Source organism: Grampus griseus (assembly GCF_964374135.1).
Source record: "Grampus griseus genome assembly, chromosome: 17".
Lineage (NCBI taxonomy): Eukaryota > Metazoa > Chordata > Mammalia > Artiodactyla > Delphinidae > Grampus > Grampus griseus.
In genome coordinates, this window is record NC_139011.1 from 1,612,097 (window position 1) to 1,626,224 (window position 14,128).

The window sequence follows — 14,128 nt, forward strand, 5'->3', positions numbered from 1 at the left end:
GCAGGACGACCACCGTGGAGCGCGTGTGGCCCAGGCCTGGCCTGGCCTGGCCTGACGTCCCCACACCGGGCCTCAGCTACACCATTTCCAAGTGAGGGCGGAGCAAGTGATTCCCGAGGATCTTGCCAGCTCTGACTTTTATGCTCTATGTAACTCTTGTCTGTTTTTAAAAAGGAAACTGCAAAACATTTGCAGCTTCTACCAGTGAGAGATCCAGGGAGCTGTCCTTTCAGAACCACAGAACTTAACTCCAGGGATGTGCTCCTGCCCTTCATCAACCCCGTCACCACCAGCCCATCCTCCCTGCACCCATCCTCCATCCACCCACCCATCCTCCATCCACCCACCCATCCACCCTCCATCCATCCATCCACCTACCGACGTCCCCATCCTCCACCCCCCATCCACCCCTCCATCCCCCTAAACATTGGAGAATTCTGCAAAGTCCCCCTTTCCCTCCTTAACAGCCCTGCTCCCAAGGCCCTCATTGCCACTGGTCAGGCTGGCGTAGGGGTGAGGGGGTGGGGGGGGTGGCCTTGAGCCTCGCTGTGAGCAGTCGCCTCGGCTGTAAATGTTGAGTCTGTGTGTGTGTACAGCTGGGGGCGAGGTAGGAGGGGGTCTGCCCTGTGGGTGGAAGCCTCTGACTCAGACTTTCCAAGACGACTGTGTCACATGCTGGACTGTTATGTGTGGCTGGAAGAGGAGGCAGCCCTCCACGCACATGACACGTGAACGACTACACGTGAACATGCGTGATGACTCCAGATGAGACACAGGGTAGGGCTCAGCGTGGGACCAGGGTCAGGGATCAGAGTGTAACTAGGGTCAGGGCTCAGCAGGTGACCAGGGTCAGGGCTCAGCGTGTGACCAGGGTCAGGGCTCAGAGTGTGACCAGCGTCAGGGCTCAGAGTGTGACCAGGGTCAGGGCTCAGAGTGTGACCAGGGCCAGGGCTCAGAGTGGGACCAGCGTCAGGGCTCAGAGTGTGACCAGGGCCAGGGCTCAGAGTGTGACCAGGGTCAGGGCTCAGAGTGTGACCAGGGTCAGGGCTCAGAGTGGGACCAGGGCCAGGGCTCAGAGTGTGACCAGGGTCAGGGCTCAGAGTGGGACCAGGGTCAGGGCTCAGAGTATGACCAGGGCCAGGGCTCAGAGTGGGACCAGGGTCAGGGCTCAGAGTGTGACCAGGGTCAGGGCTCAGCGTGGGACCAGGGTCAGGGCTCAGTGTGTGACCAGGGCCAGGGCTCAGAGTGTGACCAGGGTCAGGGCTCTGAGTGTGACCAGGGTCAGGGCTCAGCGTGTGACCAGGGCCAGGGCTCAGAGTGTGACCAGGGCCAGGGCTCAGAGTGTGACCAGGGTCGGGGCTCAGAGTGTGACCAGGGTCGGGGCTCAGCGTGTGACCAGGGTCAGGGCTCAGCGTGTGACCAGGGTCAGGGCTCAGAGTGTGACCAGGATCAGGGTTCAGCAGGTGACCAGGCTCAGGGCTCAGAGTGTGACCAGGATCAGGGTTCAGCAGGTGACCAGGCTCAGGGCTCAGCGTGGGACCAGGACAAGGGCTCAGCCTGGGATTGGGAAACTAGGCTCCTTCAGTGACTGGGGCCCAGTCATGGGTCAGAGATCACTACTTCTCAGCTGATGGTCACTGACGGCTCTCACCCCCCACTGGCACGCCCCCCACACACAGAATTCTGCAGACACGTGAGACCCTTTCTCATCCAAACACACACAAACACAAGCCCACACCAGCACAGACCTGATCCCTGGGCACACTGGTGGAAACAGACCTGGGGCCCTGTCCCTGGTCCCCATTTCAGGTCACCTGGGAAACCCTTGGCTCCTTTGAGCCCATTTATGTGAGAAGTGGCCCCGCCCTGCGGTGGAAGGAGGTGCTGTCCCGCACAGAGCATGGGGGGAGGGCGGGGGAGGGGACAGAGCCAGCCACCCTCTCCCGTGGCCCCCCTCCCCCACTGTCAGCCTCTGGGTCCCAGGCTGTCCAGTCTGCATCAGATGCCTCGTCCCCACTCTGAGCTGGACCACAGTCCTTCTGGAGCCTCAGATTCCCCAGCGGTAACAGGAACAGTCAGCAGGGCTCCCAGGGCTGCACCCAGAACTGAACAGGGAGCTTGTGGGCAAAATGCACTTCAGGGGGCTTCAAACACAGCACAGCTGTTGTCACCTTCCCACTGTGCTCGGGGCCCTGGAGCGAGGTGCAGAGAGCTTAACAATCCCATCTATCCAGAGGTGACCAGTGGTGGGCAAAGCAGGCCTGGGGCAGTGGGTGGGCTCCCCACACCTGAGAGAGGAAGGGCAAGTGGAGGCCACGGCCAGGGGTGAGCACCCCATGGACCTGGCCGCTGTCCTTTCCCCCACTCTGCTCTCACACGCAAGCAGGCAGACTCCGCCACGGGGATGGAAGGCTGAGGCTTCTGGAGGGTGGAATCTGCCCCAGACTATGCAGCCCCAAAGGACAGTGAACTTGACACTGGGCTGGCCAGACCTCTCACGACCTGCTGCCCTGGGAGAGCAAAGGGGACGGGTCCACCTCTCTGGAAAGCAACTTACTACCAAGACCTTGAAATGGTCTGGGGGACTCAAAGACAAGGAAACAAAGAGAAATGTGAGCGGCGCTGTCCAAGCGAGGATGCTGGGCCGCTGGGTGAACCGGGCACCGCCGGGGAGCTGCGGGCAGCCTTTGAACAGCCTGTTGGGAGGGTTTCTGGGCTGTGGGGAGGGGCCTGTGCTGACATCAGGGATGGACTGCAGCCGCTGCACAACCTCCCACGACGGCCAGGGGGTCCAGCCTGGGTACTGTGAGAACGTGGGCCCTCTTTCTTGTTTTTTCTTTTTTCACCCTTTTCTGTTCTGATACCCCATTTTGTACAAAGAGTTTATGCCGCTTGCGAAATCCAGAGAAAAACAGTCGACGACAACCAAAGCCAGAAGGCCAGTTTCCCAGGGTTCCAGGGCCCGCCCCAGCTCTCCCCCAGCCCAGCTCCCGGCCCCAGACCCTGTCCTCACACCCTCAGAGCCAGAGTGGGAAATGGCAGTGCAGTCTGCCCTATGGCCCTGCACACTCCCTGCACACACAGGGCCTTTGCACTGCCTGTTCCTTCTGCCAAAATGCTTGTCCCCAGACACCCATGTGTACAGTGCTGTGTCAGGCCTCTGCTCAAACACCACCCTAGAGAGGTTTCTGTGAACCTGCTCCGAAAGGCACCTCGCCCCACCTGCCACTAGATCCACTGCCTCCACTTCTTGGCACGTGGCACGCCCTGACAGTTTCACAGGGATCTATACGTTCCTAATTTCCTGTTCCTACTCATCAGGCACAGGAGGAGGCTGAGGGCCAGGACCTTGTAGAGGAGTGCCTTCTCAGTGGTCAGTAATCACTGGGGGATAGGTGGGTGGGTGGATGGATGGGTGGATGGATGGATGGATGGGGGGCTGGATGGATGGGGGGTGGATGGGTGGATGAGTGAGTGGATAGGTAGATAGGTGGGTGGGAGGATAGGTAAGTGGGTAGATAGACGGATAGAAGGGTGGGTGGGTGGATGGATAGATGGATGGATAGATGAATGGGGGATGGGTGGATGGATGGGTGGGTGGAGGATGGATGGATACATGATGATCACATCCCTCCCCAACAGTTCCCATAGTTCCTGACACACTGCCCCTACAAACTGGCCCCATGGCCCTTGCAGCCTCCCTGCAGCCCTGCACCTCTCTAACTGCCTGTTCTTCCTGGCCACGGCCCGTGTTCCCCCTGTACCTTCCGACCTCCACACTTCTGCTCAAACTGTGCTTCTGCCCGAGACCCCTCCCTCACGTTCTCTTCAGGGAAAAGGTGTCCTCCTTGAGTGCCAGCCACTCCGGGAGCCCCCCCGACCTCCCGGGACGCACCTCCGTCACTGCACTGCCCATAGTACGAGGGACTCGCCGCATGTACCCCCTGGCCCGGGTGCTGGCCTGGGGACTGGCGGTGCCAGGGCTGAGAGAGGCGGGTGGTAACAATGACACGCAGCTCTCTGACTACCCCTTGGGGGGAAGGCCCAGCCCTCCCCAGGCCCACCTGGCCCGTCAGGAGCCAGACGTTAAGCTCTCTCCTGCCCGGTCTCCCCAGATTCTGACCCTCCTCCCCTCTGAGGGCCGCCCCCACTTTAGGGCCTTTGCAAACTCTTCCCTGTGAGTACACGAGACCCCACCCACCTTTCCCTCTGCCTCCTTGTGTCTGGGAGGACACCCTGCTCTGGGTGCCCACACGGCCCCGTGACCCCGAATCACAGTCCGGCCAGTCCAGACCAATGCCCCGCGCCCACCTGTACTCTCCGCACTGTGCGCAGGCCTGCGCCACGTGCCGCACAGGAAACTGGGCCCGGGACCCCAGAAGCCCCCGCCTCTGCTTCCTCTCTGACCCCTCTGGGTGTCACCCAGCTGCCCCGGTCAGTGGCGGCGCTCCTGCTCCGGGGGACTTCCACACCCCTCGGGACCCCTGACCGTGGACTTCCCTGGGAAGAGTGTGAGGCCGGCTGGGTGGGCCCCCTGCTGCCTCAGAGCCTGAACTAGGCGGGGAGAGACCGTGCTTGACAGACGGGGTCGGGGGGACGGTCGGAAGCCCGGAACCCGAAGCCCGTGTCCCTCCCCTACTGGGTCAGCCTCCTCCCCCATCCGCCCACCAAGTCGGGCCGAGGCCACAAAGCCCAGATGAACTTACACATCCGTCTCATCCCACAGGATACAGGTCTGGTTGGTGGTGCCCTGGAGAGAGGGGAGGGGTCAGGCCACCTGCCGCCCTATGAGCCGCACCCGAGGGTCACAGTGGGGTCCACCCGTGGGCGTGCCAGGCGCCCTCCCTCCGCTGTTCCCCAGAGACAGAGTTTTAGGAGGAGGAACTGAGGCCCAGAGCAGGGAGGGGACTGGCTCAGCCCCTAGCCCTGCTGTGTGGCTTTGGGTATCTTCTGTCCCCACTCTGAGCAGAGCTGGGCAGCAGTGGCCGAAGCCCAACTCTAGGCGCCCCGCTGACCAGTCCAGCTGAACGCAAAACGGGCTAACGCCGAAAGCCTGGGGCCGGGGGCACAGGTGGGGCTCAGCAGACACCCCCGTCCCGAGGGCTGCGGTGCGGTGACAGCAGGGTTCCCACTTGTAAGGGAGGGAAGCCAAGGCACAGAGAGGCTGAGCAAAGCCCCAAGGCCTCACAGCGGGAAAGGCAGGCCCGGCTCTTCCCACACCCTGGCCCGGCGCCGCCCTGTCCTGGCTGGGTAACCGGGGCGGCTCCCGGCGCTCGGCTGGTCCCAGGGCTTCGTGGCGCCGGCTGCTCTGAGGCCCGAGGGAAAGCCCCGAGGAGCAGGGTGTAGAGGGTCCGTGAGGCCGGGGCAGGTGCGTTTCTCAGCAGAGGACGACTCTCTCTTCCCCGAGGGAACGGCCAGGCCGACGGGGCTGGGTTGAGCTCCCACACGGCCCTGCTGGGTGACCCTGGGCAAGTCCCCGCAGCTCTGCCAGCCTGCACCCCCACCTGTCACTCGGGCGTAAAGGAGCTCTCCCTCAAGGCTGACGCGAGGTGGGGATGTGTGAGCACGCACCACACGTGGGATCAGGCAGAGGGGCACGCGCACGCAGACGTGCACACGGAGGGCACTCACGTTGTACATGTGGGCGAACTCGATCTCCAGGGGTGTGAGCAGGGAGCGGGGAGGGGGCTTCACGGTCACCGAGATGACCTTGGAGTTCAGGACGGTCGTGTTCCTGGGGGAGAGCCGGCGGGCCGTGTCGGGGTCGGGAGCCCTGCGCCCTCACCTCCCCCAGGCCTGGCCTCCCTGACCCCCACCCCGCGTGCCCGCGGTGCCCACCTCTGCAGCGCCAGGAAGCTGCCCAGGTTTCTGTAGAGCACGGTGCCCACCACGAACACGGACGAGTCATCAGCCTCTGGAAGAGAGCACCGCGGTCACCCTCCTCCCGGCCACCCACAAACCGGGACCCTGCTTGGGCAAGGGGAGTGTGTTTCCCCCCACCGACTGTGGACGCAGCACTGCCTGGAGCTGGGGGGACTGCCTGGGTCCCCCTGAGTGACTCCTGAGACCCGGGGGCTGGCAGGGCACAGTTCATCTTCCTGGGAACCAGAGTCACCTTCTGTGTGACCCAGGCAAGACCCTCTCCCTCCCTGTGGTGAGGGCGTCCATTGGTCCATTCAGCCAAGATTGCCTGGGAGTCTCCCAACACAGGGAGGGCAGGGGGGGCTTCCTGGAGGAGGGGGCAACCTGGGGAACACTGAGAAGAAACGGACGCCACCCTAGCTCTTGAAGCAGCAGGGCAGACTCCAGAAGGAACTTCCTGGGAGGTAGCCTCGGACTCTGGGGGGGCCCCTCCCACACCCCGAGGCTCCTCACCTGCCAGCCCCGTGGAGAAGACGCTCTTGGACACAGTGACCCTGTCCTCTGGCACCTTGGCCCAGTCGCCCGTGGCCCGCCAGCCCTTCATAGGGAAGCTGATGTCCGTGGCTCCGCTGGCCGGGAGCTTGTGGATGCTGAGAACTGGGGTTCGGGAGGGAGTGAGAGATGACAGAGACGAAGGGAGACAGACACAGTGAGACGCAAAGCCGGTTCACGAGAGGAGCCTCGGCCCTGGGACGGGGAGTGGGCCCCGGAGCCCAGGACCATGACACGCGGGTGCTCCCGGCTCAGAGTGGGTGCAGCGCGCATGGGGCCACCCAGCCAGGCGGGAGCCTGACACCAGCCTCCCCATGAGGTCCAGGGCCCGGGCGGCTTCCTGGTTCCTTCCAAGCCCTCAAATGACACTCCCACCCCAGCAGGAGTCCTATGGCCCTTATGAGGACCCAGGCCTGGACCCAGTCCCCGTGGCCCCAGAGGTGCCAGAGACGGGTTCTGCGGGCAGGTCTGCGGCCACAGAGGGACCCACAGGGCGTGGTGTCCACCTTGGTGCCCCTCCCTGGGACACTGGAGCCCAGCCCTCCCCCTTCGGGCTCTGCTCTGTAACAGGGACAGGGACAGATCCCCCCTCACAGGGCCGGGACTGTAAAGGGGCCAACAGATGGACCAAGGTGGAGTGGGGACCCGGGAAGGAAGGTGCTGGGTGTGGGGAAGGGCTCCACTCAGGGTGGAGGGGGACGGGCTGCGGGGACACAGCATGTACGGGGAGAGGCCAGGGCAGGGAGAGCTGGCAGCGTGTAGCTGTTTCTCCCAGCTGTGGGCGCCTGGCAGGCCTCCTGAAGACACCAGCCCCAGCGGGCTCTGTCCAGCCCCGCCCCAGGCTTCCCAGAGGTGGAGCGGCAGACGGGCCTGGGAGGACAGGAGGGGGTGGGGTGGGGTCCCATCGTCTCTGAGCCCCTTCATTCCAGGCCCACTCACTCCAGGCAGACACTGCTCCCCTCACCCAGCACCCACGGCCTGGGTCGGGGTCTGCACCGGGGCGGCCTTAGGTGTAGGGGGAAGGGGTAGGGGCTTAGGAACCAACAGCCTCACCTGCCCGGCTGTCACCTGGCCTTCCCCCAACCCTGGGGCCTCTTCCCCAGCAAAACCCCACTGACCAGCTGATGCCCACCTCCATACCTTTGCTTGTGCAGCGCCTGCCCGCACTCCTGTACCCCTCCAGGCCTGGCTTACCCGGCCGTGCCCCCTCCCCCACTGGCCGTGCCCTCCCTGCACCTGTGTGGTCAGCTCTGGGGCCCAGGGCACCTTCCCTGCAAGAGGGACGGGCGGCCCTCTCTGGGCGTCCAGCCCAGCACATGGCTGGCCCTCTGTGGCTGAGGTCCTCACCAAGGACAGAACGAATAGGCAAATTCATCCGCGCCACACGCTTCCGAACCCCAACCATGTGCCTGGGACTGTTGTAACGCTGAGGATGCAGAGGAAAGCGAGACCCTCTCCCAGAGCTGACAGGGAGCGGAGGAAACAGACAGTGACCAAGTAGAGAAGAAATAGATGGACTGTGGTCTGTTGGGCAGTGATGACCCCGGGGTGGGGCACTTCCAAACAAGGTGGTCAGGAAGTCCTCCCTGAGGAGTGGCCTCTGGAGGCCCCTGGAGGAGGTTAGGCTGCTTGGATTCCTGGGGCAAGTGTTCCAGCAGCAGGGCGTAGGGAGCGTATGATGTGTAGGGTGCGTGGGGTGTACAGGGCCTATGGGTGCGCAGGGTGCGTGGGGTGTGTGAGTATATGCGTGGGGTATAGGGGGTGAATGGGGGTGCATGGAGTGCACGGTGTGCGGGGTGCGTGGGGCGCACGGGGTGTAGGGTACACGGGTATGTGAGTATATGACGGGTGTAGGGGGTGAATTGGGGGTGTAGGGTACACAGGGTGCATGGGGTGCACGATGTGTAGGGTGTGTAGGCGTGTGGGGTACACGGGTGTGTGAGTATATGGGGGGGCTAGGGGGTGATCGGGGGTGTGAGGGTGCGTGGGGTGGGATGGCTAGTGAGGACTAATGGGAAGGACTCCAGGGCCTCCTTTGGTGACAAAGGGTGGGCCCTGAGCGCCCCTCCAGGGACCACGGGCGGGGCTGGGCGGCTGGGGAACCAGACTCCACAGTGAGGTCCTGGGCCAGGGGGGCTGAGAGCTGCAGTAGCCACCCGGTCCCATGCCCGCTCACGCAAGGCTGCATGAAAGCCCTCCCCTCTCTGGGCCACTCCCATCTCACCGTGAAGAAAGGCCCAGTCAGCCCAGCGAGGGAGGGAAGGAAGGCAAGGAAGTCCCAGCCGGCCTGGTGCCACCACTGATCCCACCTGCCAGGTGACCTCCATTAGCACCTGACCCCCCAGGCCCGAGTCTCCCCACCTGCGAGATGACGGCTGTCCCTGATCCCCTGGCCTCAGAGGTCTCCCCAGCTCTGGGGTCCTGAGCTCTAAGGCAGAAAGGCAGGGCCAGCCAGCACTCTGGGAACCCGCAGTTTAGCAAACGTTTGTCCCGGCCCAGGCAGGTCCCCAGGTGTGTGCTAAGGCAGCACAGCTGAGCTAGGGTGCGTCACTAGAGGCCCGAGTGTCTCTGCAAGGGATGTGACAATCTCCCTCCTTGGTGCTGTCAGGACCACAGCCGGGTCCAGCGCCCACTCCTGGGTTCCCCACCGTGAGGGGGAACCCTGACAATGGAGACTGTCGGGGGAGGCACCCCAAAACAGGGAGGACTTGACAAATGAGGCCCAAAAGAGCTATTTAAGAGGACGCGGATGACAATCGTTAAATGTAACTGCTCTAGTATTTGTGCCGACGGTCGCCACCGAGCTCTCAGGTCCCGGCCCACTTACTGCTCCTTCGGACCCACAAGGCCAGCGCCCCTGCCTTCCCATCAGAGAGAGTCGCTCAGTGCCACGGAGCTGGGTGGAGCCAGGCCCCTGTGACGAGGCACTTCGGGGAGCGGAGGACCACGGAGTCCTGCCTTCAAGGTCCCTGCACTGGGGGCCCCGGGGCGGGGTGGGGACAAGTACAAGTGGGCCCCCAGCCCCAGGGAGGTGGAAGCAAGGGACTGGCTGTGGCTGGGACTTCCTGGTGTGTCCCACGATTCGAGCTCTCCAGGACCTTGTATGGGTCTGAGAGCCCCTACACCGACCCCCTCCCGGGGTCACATCAGACCATCATCAGAAGACTCGGGTCTGTGCACCTGAGGATACAGAGGTCATCTTAGAACCCGGCCCGGGGGTCCTGCAGGAGGCACCTGGCGCTGCTTGTTTATAGACAAGGAGACTGACCGAACCGCCCTGCCCATGACTGCGGGGCAGGGGCCTGGAGGTCGGCGCAGCGAGGGCTGGGCTTACCCAGGTTGTCTGTCACCTGGTACGCGTCCCGCAAGTCCTTCATGCGGAAGCCGATGACGTCCACGAAGTCCTCCACCAGCCGGAACAGCTCCTTGGCGTTGGGGCCCATCTGGAGGGGAGGCGGGGGTCAGGGACATAGCGGGGAGCAGCCGCGCCGAGAACGCCGACAACCGGAGCTCAGGGTCCGCAAAGACCCCTGCGCCCCAGCAGGGACACGCCCTCTCACTGCTCTGCCTCCGCCGGCCTCCTTCCCTCGTCTGTTCCCTCCTCATCAGGGTCCTGTCGGTCACTCCCTAGCCCCGCAGGGCTCTGGACCTGACTTGGGAAGCAGACGGGGACCTGAGTCTCCATCGCCACCGTGTGCACGGGAACCCTGAGCCCAGACGGGCCGCTGCGCTCCAGCCCGGTGGCCAGGGGTCCAGCTGGGAGGAGAGCGGAGGGTCTCCGGCCACTGCGGTCCCCACTCCGGGTGCTGCCCTGGGCACAGGAGTATTGGCAGGTTCCAGGTCAGCCTGGGAGGAAGGGAGGCGGACCAATTTCTCCAGATGAGAAAACGCCACGTCCCGGTGTGTACCCCACGGCCAACACGTTTTCTCATGCCCCTCCCCAAGCCCCGCGTGGTGCGTCCTCTGACGGGCGGGGAAGCCGAGGCCCGGAAGGATAAGTGACGTCCTCAAAGTCACGAGACTGGCAGAGACTGTGCTGGGATTTGAACCCAAGACCCCACCCTGAGCTGGCCTGGGGCTCAGGGAGCCACCAGAGAGGTCCGCGCCCATCCTGCTGCTCTGGCCGCAAGGGTCCCGGACTGGCATCCCTACCAGCTGGGCCTCCTCCCACTTGTCCCGGTTCTCCTCCGCCAGCAGGTTGCTGATGATCTGGACAAAGTTCTGAAAGGAAGAGGGAGAAAGGCCAGTGAGCAGAGGATGAGGCACAGAATCACGGCCCAGACGTGACCAGGGTCAGGGCTCCATCTGCGGTCAGGGCTCGGTCTAACGCTGAGGGGGAGGACCGCCCTCCTGGGCGCCCACCTGTACATCCCCCGGGGTGGGGCTGTAGTACGCCCTCCGGAAGATCTCTGTCATGTTCCTCAGGACATCGATGGTGGAGAGCAGGTCCCCGCTGTAGCTGGTCCCGTCCTGGGAGATCTCTACCAGTGTCTGGATGACCTCGGAGACCCCCTCTCCGGGCAGCCCGCGCTGAGCCTTTGCCAGGTGCTCCCGGGTCTGGGGAGATGGAGGGTATGAGTGCCATGATTCTGCAGGTACCAAGGACCTCCCATGCCCAGAGGGTCCTCTGCAGCCCGCAGCCAGTGGCCATGGCTGACTCACGTCCACAGGGTGTGCCACTGGGGACACAGGGCTATGTCTGAGGACGGAGGGCAGAGGCGAGCCCTGGAGTGACGGGTGGGGCGGGAGACCCCGGGGCCGGCCTCACCATCATCTGGATGTTCCGGTAGTCGATGGAGACACAGCGGATGTAGGTGGGGGGCTCCCAGTAGGCGATGCCCACCTCGTCCAGCTCACAGCGTCGCAGGATGAGGCCTGCGGAGACGGTGGGTCAGCTCCGTCTCCCACTTCTCTGGTAGATGCCCGTGTCCCGGGTGGGAGGCCCACCCCCGGCTCCCAGGCACAAGCCCCTCTGGATGAGACCCTGCAGCCCTAGGGGCAGGCACTCGCCTGTGGCCTCATTCCAAGAGCAGAGCTGGCGTGGGGGCCAGGCATCCCTTAGTTTCTTTCACTCAAAACATTTCTTTTTTCAAGTGTGTGTTTGTGGCTCTGTTTTGTTTTGTTTGGCCGCGTGGCTTGTGGGATTTTAACTCCCCAGCCAGGGATTGAACCCCGGCTCTCAGCAACGAGAGCTCGGAGTCTTAACCACTGGACCGCCAGGGAACTCCCTCACTCGAAGCATTTCTGAGCAGACGCCACAGGCCAAGCACTGGCACCTGGCAGGAGCCAAACCTGCAGGCATCCCACCGGCGTGGAGGCAGAGCCCTGGGCCGAGTGAGGGACTTCAGTGTCCAGCCCAGGGCCTCTCCTCGGGCCCCTTCCTATCCAGAGCCCCAGGGAGAACCCAACGGCCCGGCCCCTGCCTAGCTCCACCCCTGGGATCAGGGGGCCCCCGATGGCCCGCGTGTGCTGCGGACACTGGGCAGCCTCGGGGCTGACTGGCATCAGGTGTCGACGGCCTGGAACACAGGCACAGCCTATGACTCAGAACTTACTCCCAGGGAGCCAGGCACAGCTGTGCACACACAGCGGTGATGACCTTAGGGAACTGCCACAACCCTGTCACCCAACAGGAGCCACGGGGCAGGACAGGACACCACACCTGCTGCACAGCATGGCGCAGAGTCCAGACGAGAGGCTGCACATGCAGACAAGAGGCCAGGGGAGTCACACCAGTCCGTGACGTGTATTTATTCATTTGGCTTCCCTGTATTTGTAAGACGCTACCCAGAACATGTATTATTCTGGGTAGGGGGGCTACAACCACAGCTGGAAATACACAGCCTCTACCACGTGGACCAGCCCTGTCGGGTGGTGGGGAACTCACAACACACTTGTTTTACAGAAGGAAAACCAAAGTTCAGAGAGGTTAAGTCACTTCCCGGATGTCACACAGCAAACAGGGGTACAAAACTGCATGCACTCCTCAGATAAGAGGGGCAAAGAAAACCAAGCCAAGCTTGATGCGTCCGGCCCCTTCTGGGAGCCCACCCTGCTTCTTCCACACCTCCCATCACTCCACAGGGCTGCACGGGGATTAAGATGACCGTGTTCAAAGCCAATTTCCTACTTAATGGCCCCCAAGCCCAGGGCAAGTGTGTTAATTCCTCTGTGCCTCAGTTTCCCACGTGTAAATGGGTGACTTTGTGGGACATCGCACTAAAGGGCTTCATGCTGGCGCTGGCTCCTGGTGAGCTCTCAGGACGCGGCGGCCCCGGACCCCCGCCTGTACTGTGCCAGCCTCTGTGTGCACAGGGCTGCCTGGGCAGGGTCTGGGCCACGTGCCCTGAGCTGACAGCTCCGTGGGCGGGCCTGAAGGGGCATCTCGGTGCCTCCCCTGCACCTCTGTGAGGAGAGGACAAGAGCCCCGCACAACACCTGCCCCACCGGCCCTCACCTGTGGCGTTGCGAGGACACCGCACTGCAGCCACCTCTCCGGCCGGGGTCTCCTTCCAGATCACAGCGCCCAAGCTGTCCTCAGCGCAGATCTCATGCGGCTCTGCCAAGGGGCTAGACACGTGAGTGGGGGTGGGGCACGGGGGGCGGGCCGAGACCTGGCAACAGGGTCAGGAAGGCTAAGGCCCTTGCGAGACATCTACCCTCACGAGGGGGAGTCCTTCCCCAGCAGAACTAAGCTCCAACCTCCCTCCCCCGCCACTCAGGAGGCCCCTCCCCAGAGTCCAGCGGTGGGGTGGGAGTGCGGGACGCTCACCGGGACACCGCTGGGCACTGCACTGCCGGTATTCATCTTGTGGGCCCCGGCAGGCTGCTCCCCCGAAGAAGGGCCCCAAGCAGGCGCGCTCCCGCCGCTGCGTGCCACCTCCACACGTGACGCTGCAGCTGCCCCACGGCGTCCAGGCCTGCCACTTCCCGTCCACTGTGGGACACGGCCATGCACAGAGCCACGAGGATGGGGGTGAGGAGGGTGCGGACACAGGGACGCAGGGGCAGGAAGCCACGAGGAGAAAGAAGTCGAGACCCAGGGCGGGGAAGCCAGAGCCCAGACTGATACAGGATCAGACAAATGCCTCCTGTGCACTGGTCCCTCACGGTCACCCCCCCGCCCCCCACACCCCCAGGGCCGTGTACAAGGGCCCACCAGGAGCCCCCCGAGGTCTCACCCCTCCCGAGTGGCTCACGCCCACCAGATCCCCCCACCCGCAGGCCCTGGAGCATGGCCCTGACCTGGACACTGCTGCAGGAAGCAGTCTCGCGTTTCCACCCAGTGGCCCTGGCACTCGGCGCCCCCGTACGAAGGCCCGTTGCACTCGCGCGTGCGCTGCTGCCGGCCCTGAGAGCAGCTGGCGGAGCACGAGCTCCAGCTTGACCACTCATTCCAGTTTCCATCCACTGCCCGGCCCAGGGGAGGAAGGGGACAGGAAGGCAGCGTGAACACCCAGGGCCCACACCCAGCCTGGGGCACAGGTGTGAACACCCCACAGGTGTGCCCCCCCCCACGAAGTCTGAGGCATGGGTGTGACACCCAAGAGGGCCCATCACCCCAACGCCCACGGTACGCGAGTGAGAACGCCCCAAGGTCTCCAGCCTTCAGCCTGATCACAGCCTGAGCTTCCAACCTGAGCCCCCTAGCAGGTGGGTCTGAGCGGGCAAAGCGGGGCTCCCAGGGCAGGGCTGGCCGGTGGCCCACTGGGCC

General features: G+C 63.8%; 1 protein-coding gene across 3 annotated transcripts in view; it reads right to left on the reverse strand.

Annotated features, from left to right (window-relative positions):
• The window catches only part of ADGRB1 (adhesion G protein-coupled receptor B1), a gene marked incomplete at its 5' end in the record, with an annotated part of 69,231 nt that overhangs the window by 41,780 nt on the left and 13,323 nt on the right, over positions 1–14,128 (reverse strand). For all 3 annotated transcript variants that reach the window (XM_082674873.1, XM_082674872.1, XM_082674871.1), the window contains 11 exons: positions 4,707–4,750; positions 5,632–5,734; positions 5,839–5,914; positions 6,376–6,519; positions 9,749–9,857; positions 10,567–10,635; positions 10,777–10,971; positions 11,183–11,289; positions 12,872–12,973; positions 13,187–13,351; positions 13,660–13,824. In XM_082674873.1, the coding sequence (XP_082530999.1) occupies positions 4,707–4,750; positions 5,632–5,734; positions 5,839–5,914; positions 6,376–6,519; positions 9,749–9,857; positions 10,567–10,635; positions 10,777–10,971; positions 11,183–11,289; positions 12,872–12,973; positions 13,187–13,351; positions 13,660–13,824 (1,279 nt within the window). The remainder of the gene's footprint in view (positions 1–4,706; positions 4,751–5,631; positions 5,735–5,838; positions 5,915–6,375; positions 6,520–9,748; positions 9,858–10,566; positions 10,636–10,776; positions 10,972–11,182; positions 11,290–12,871; positions 12,974–13,186; positions 13,352–13,659; positions 13,825–14,128) is intronic.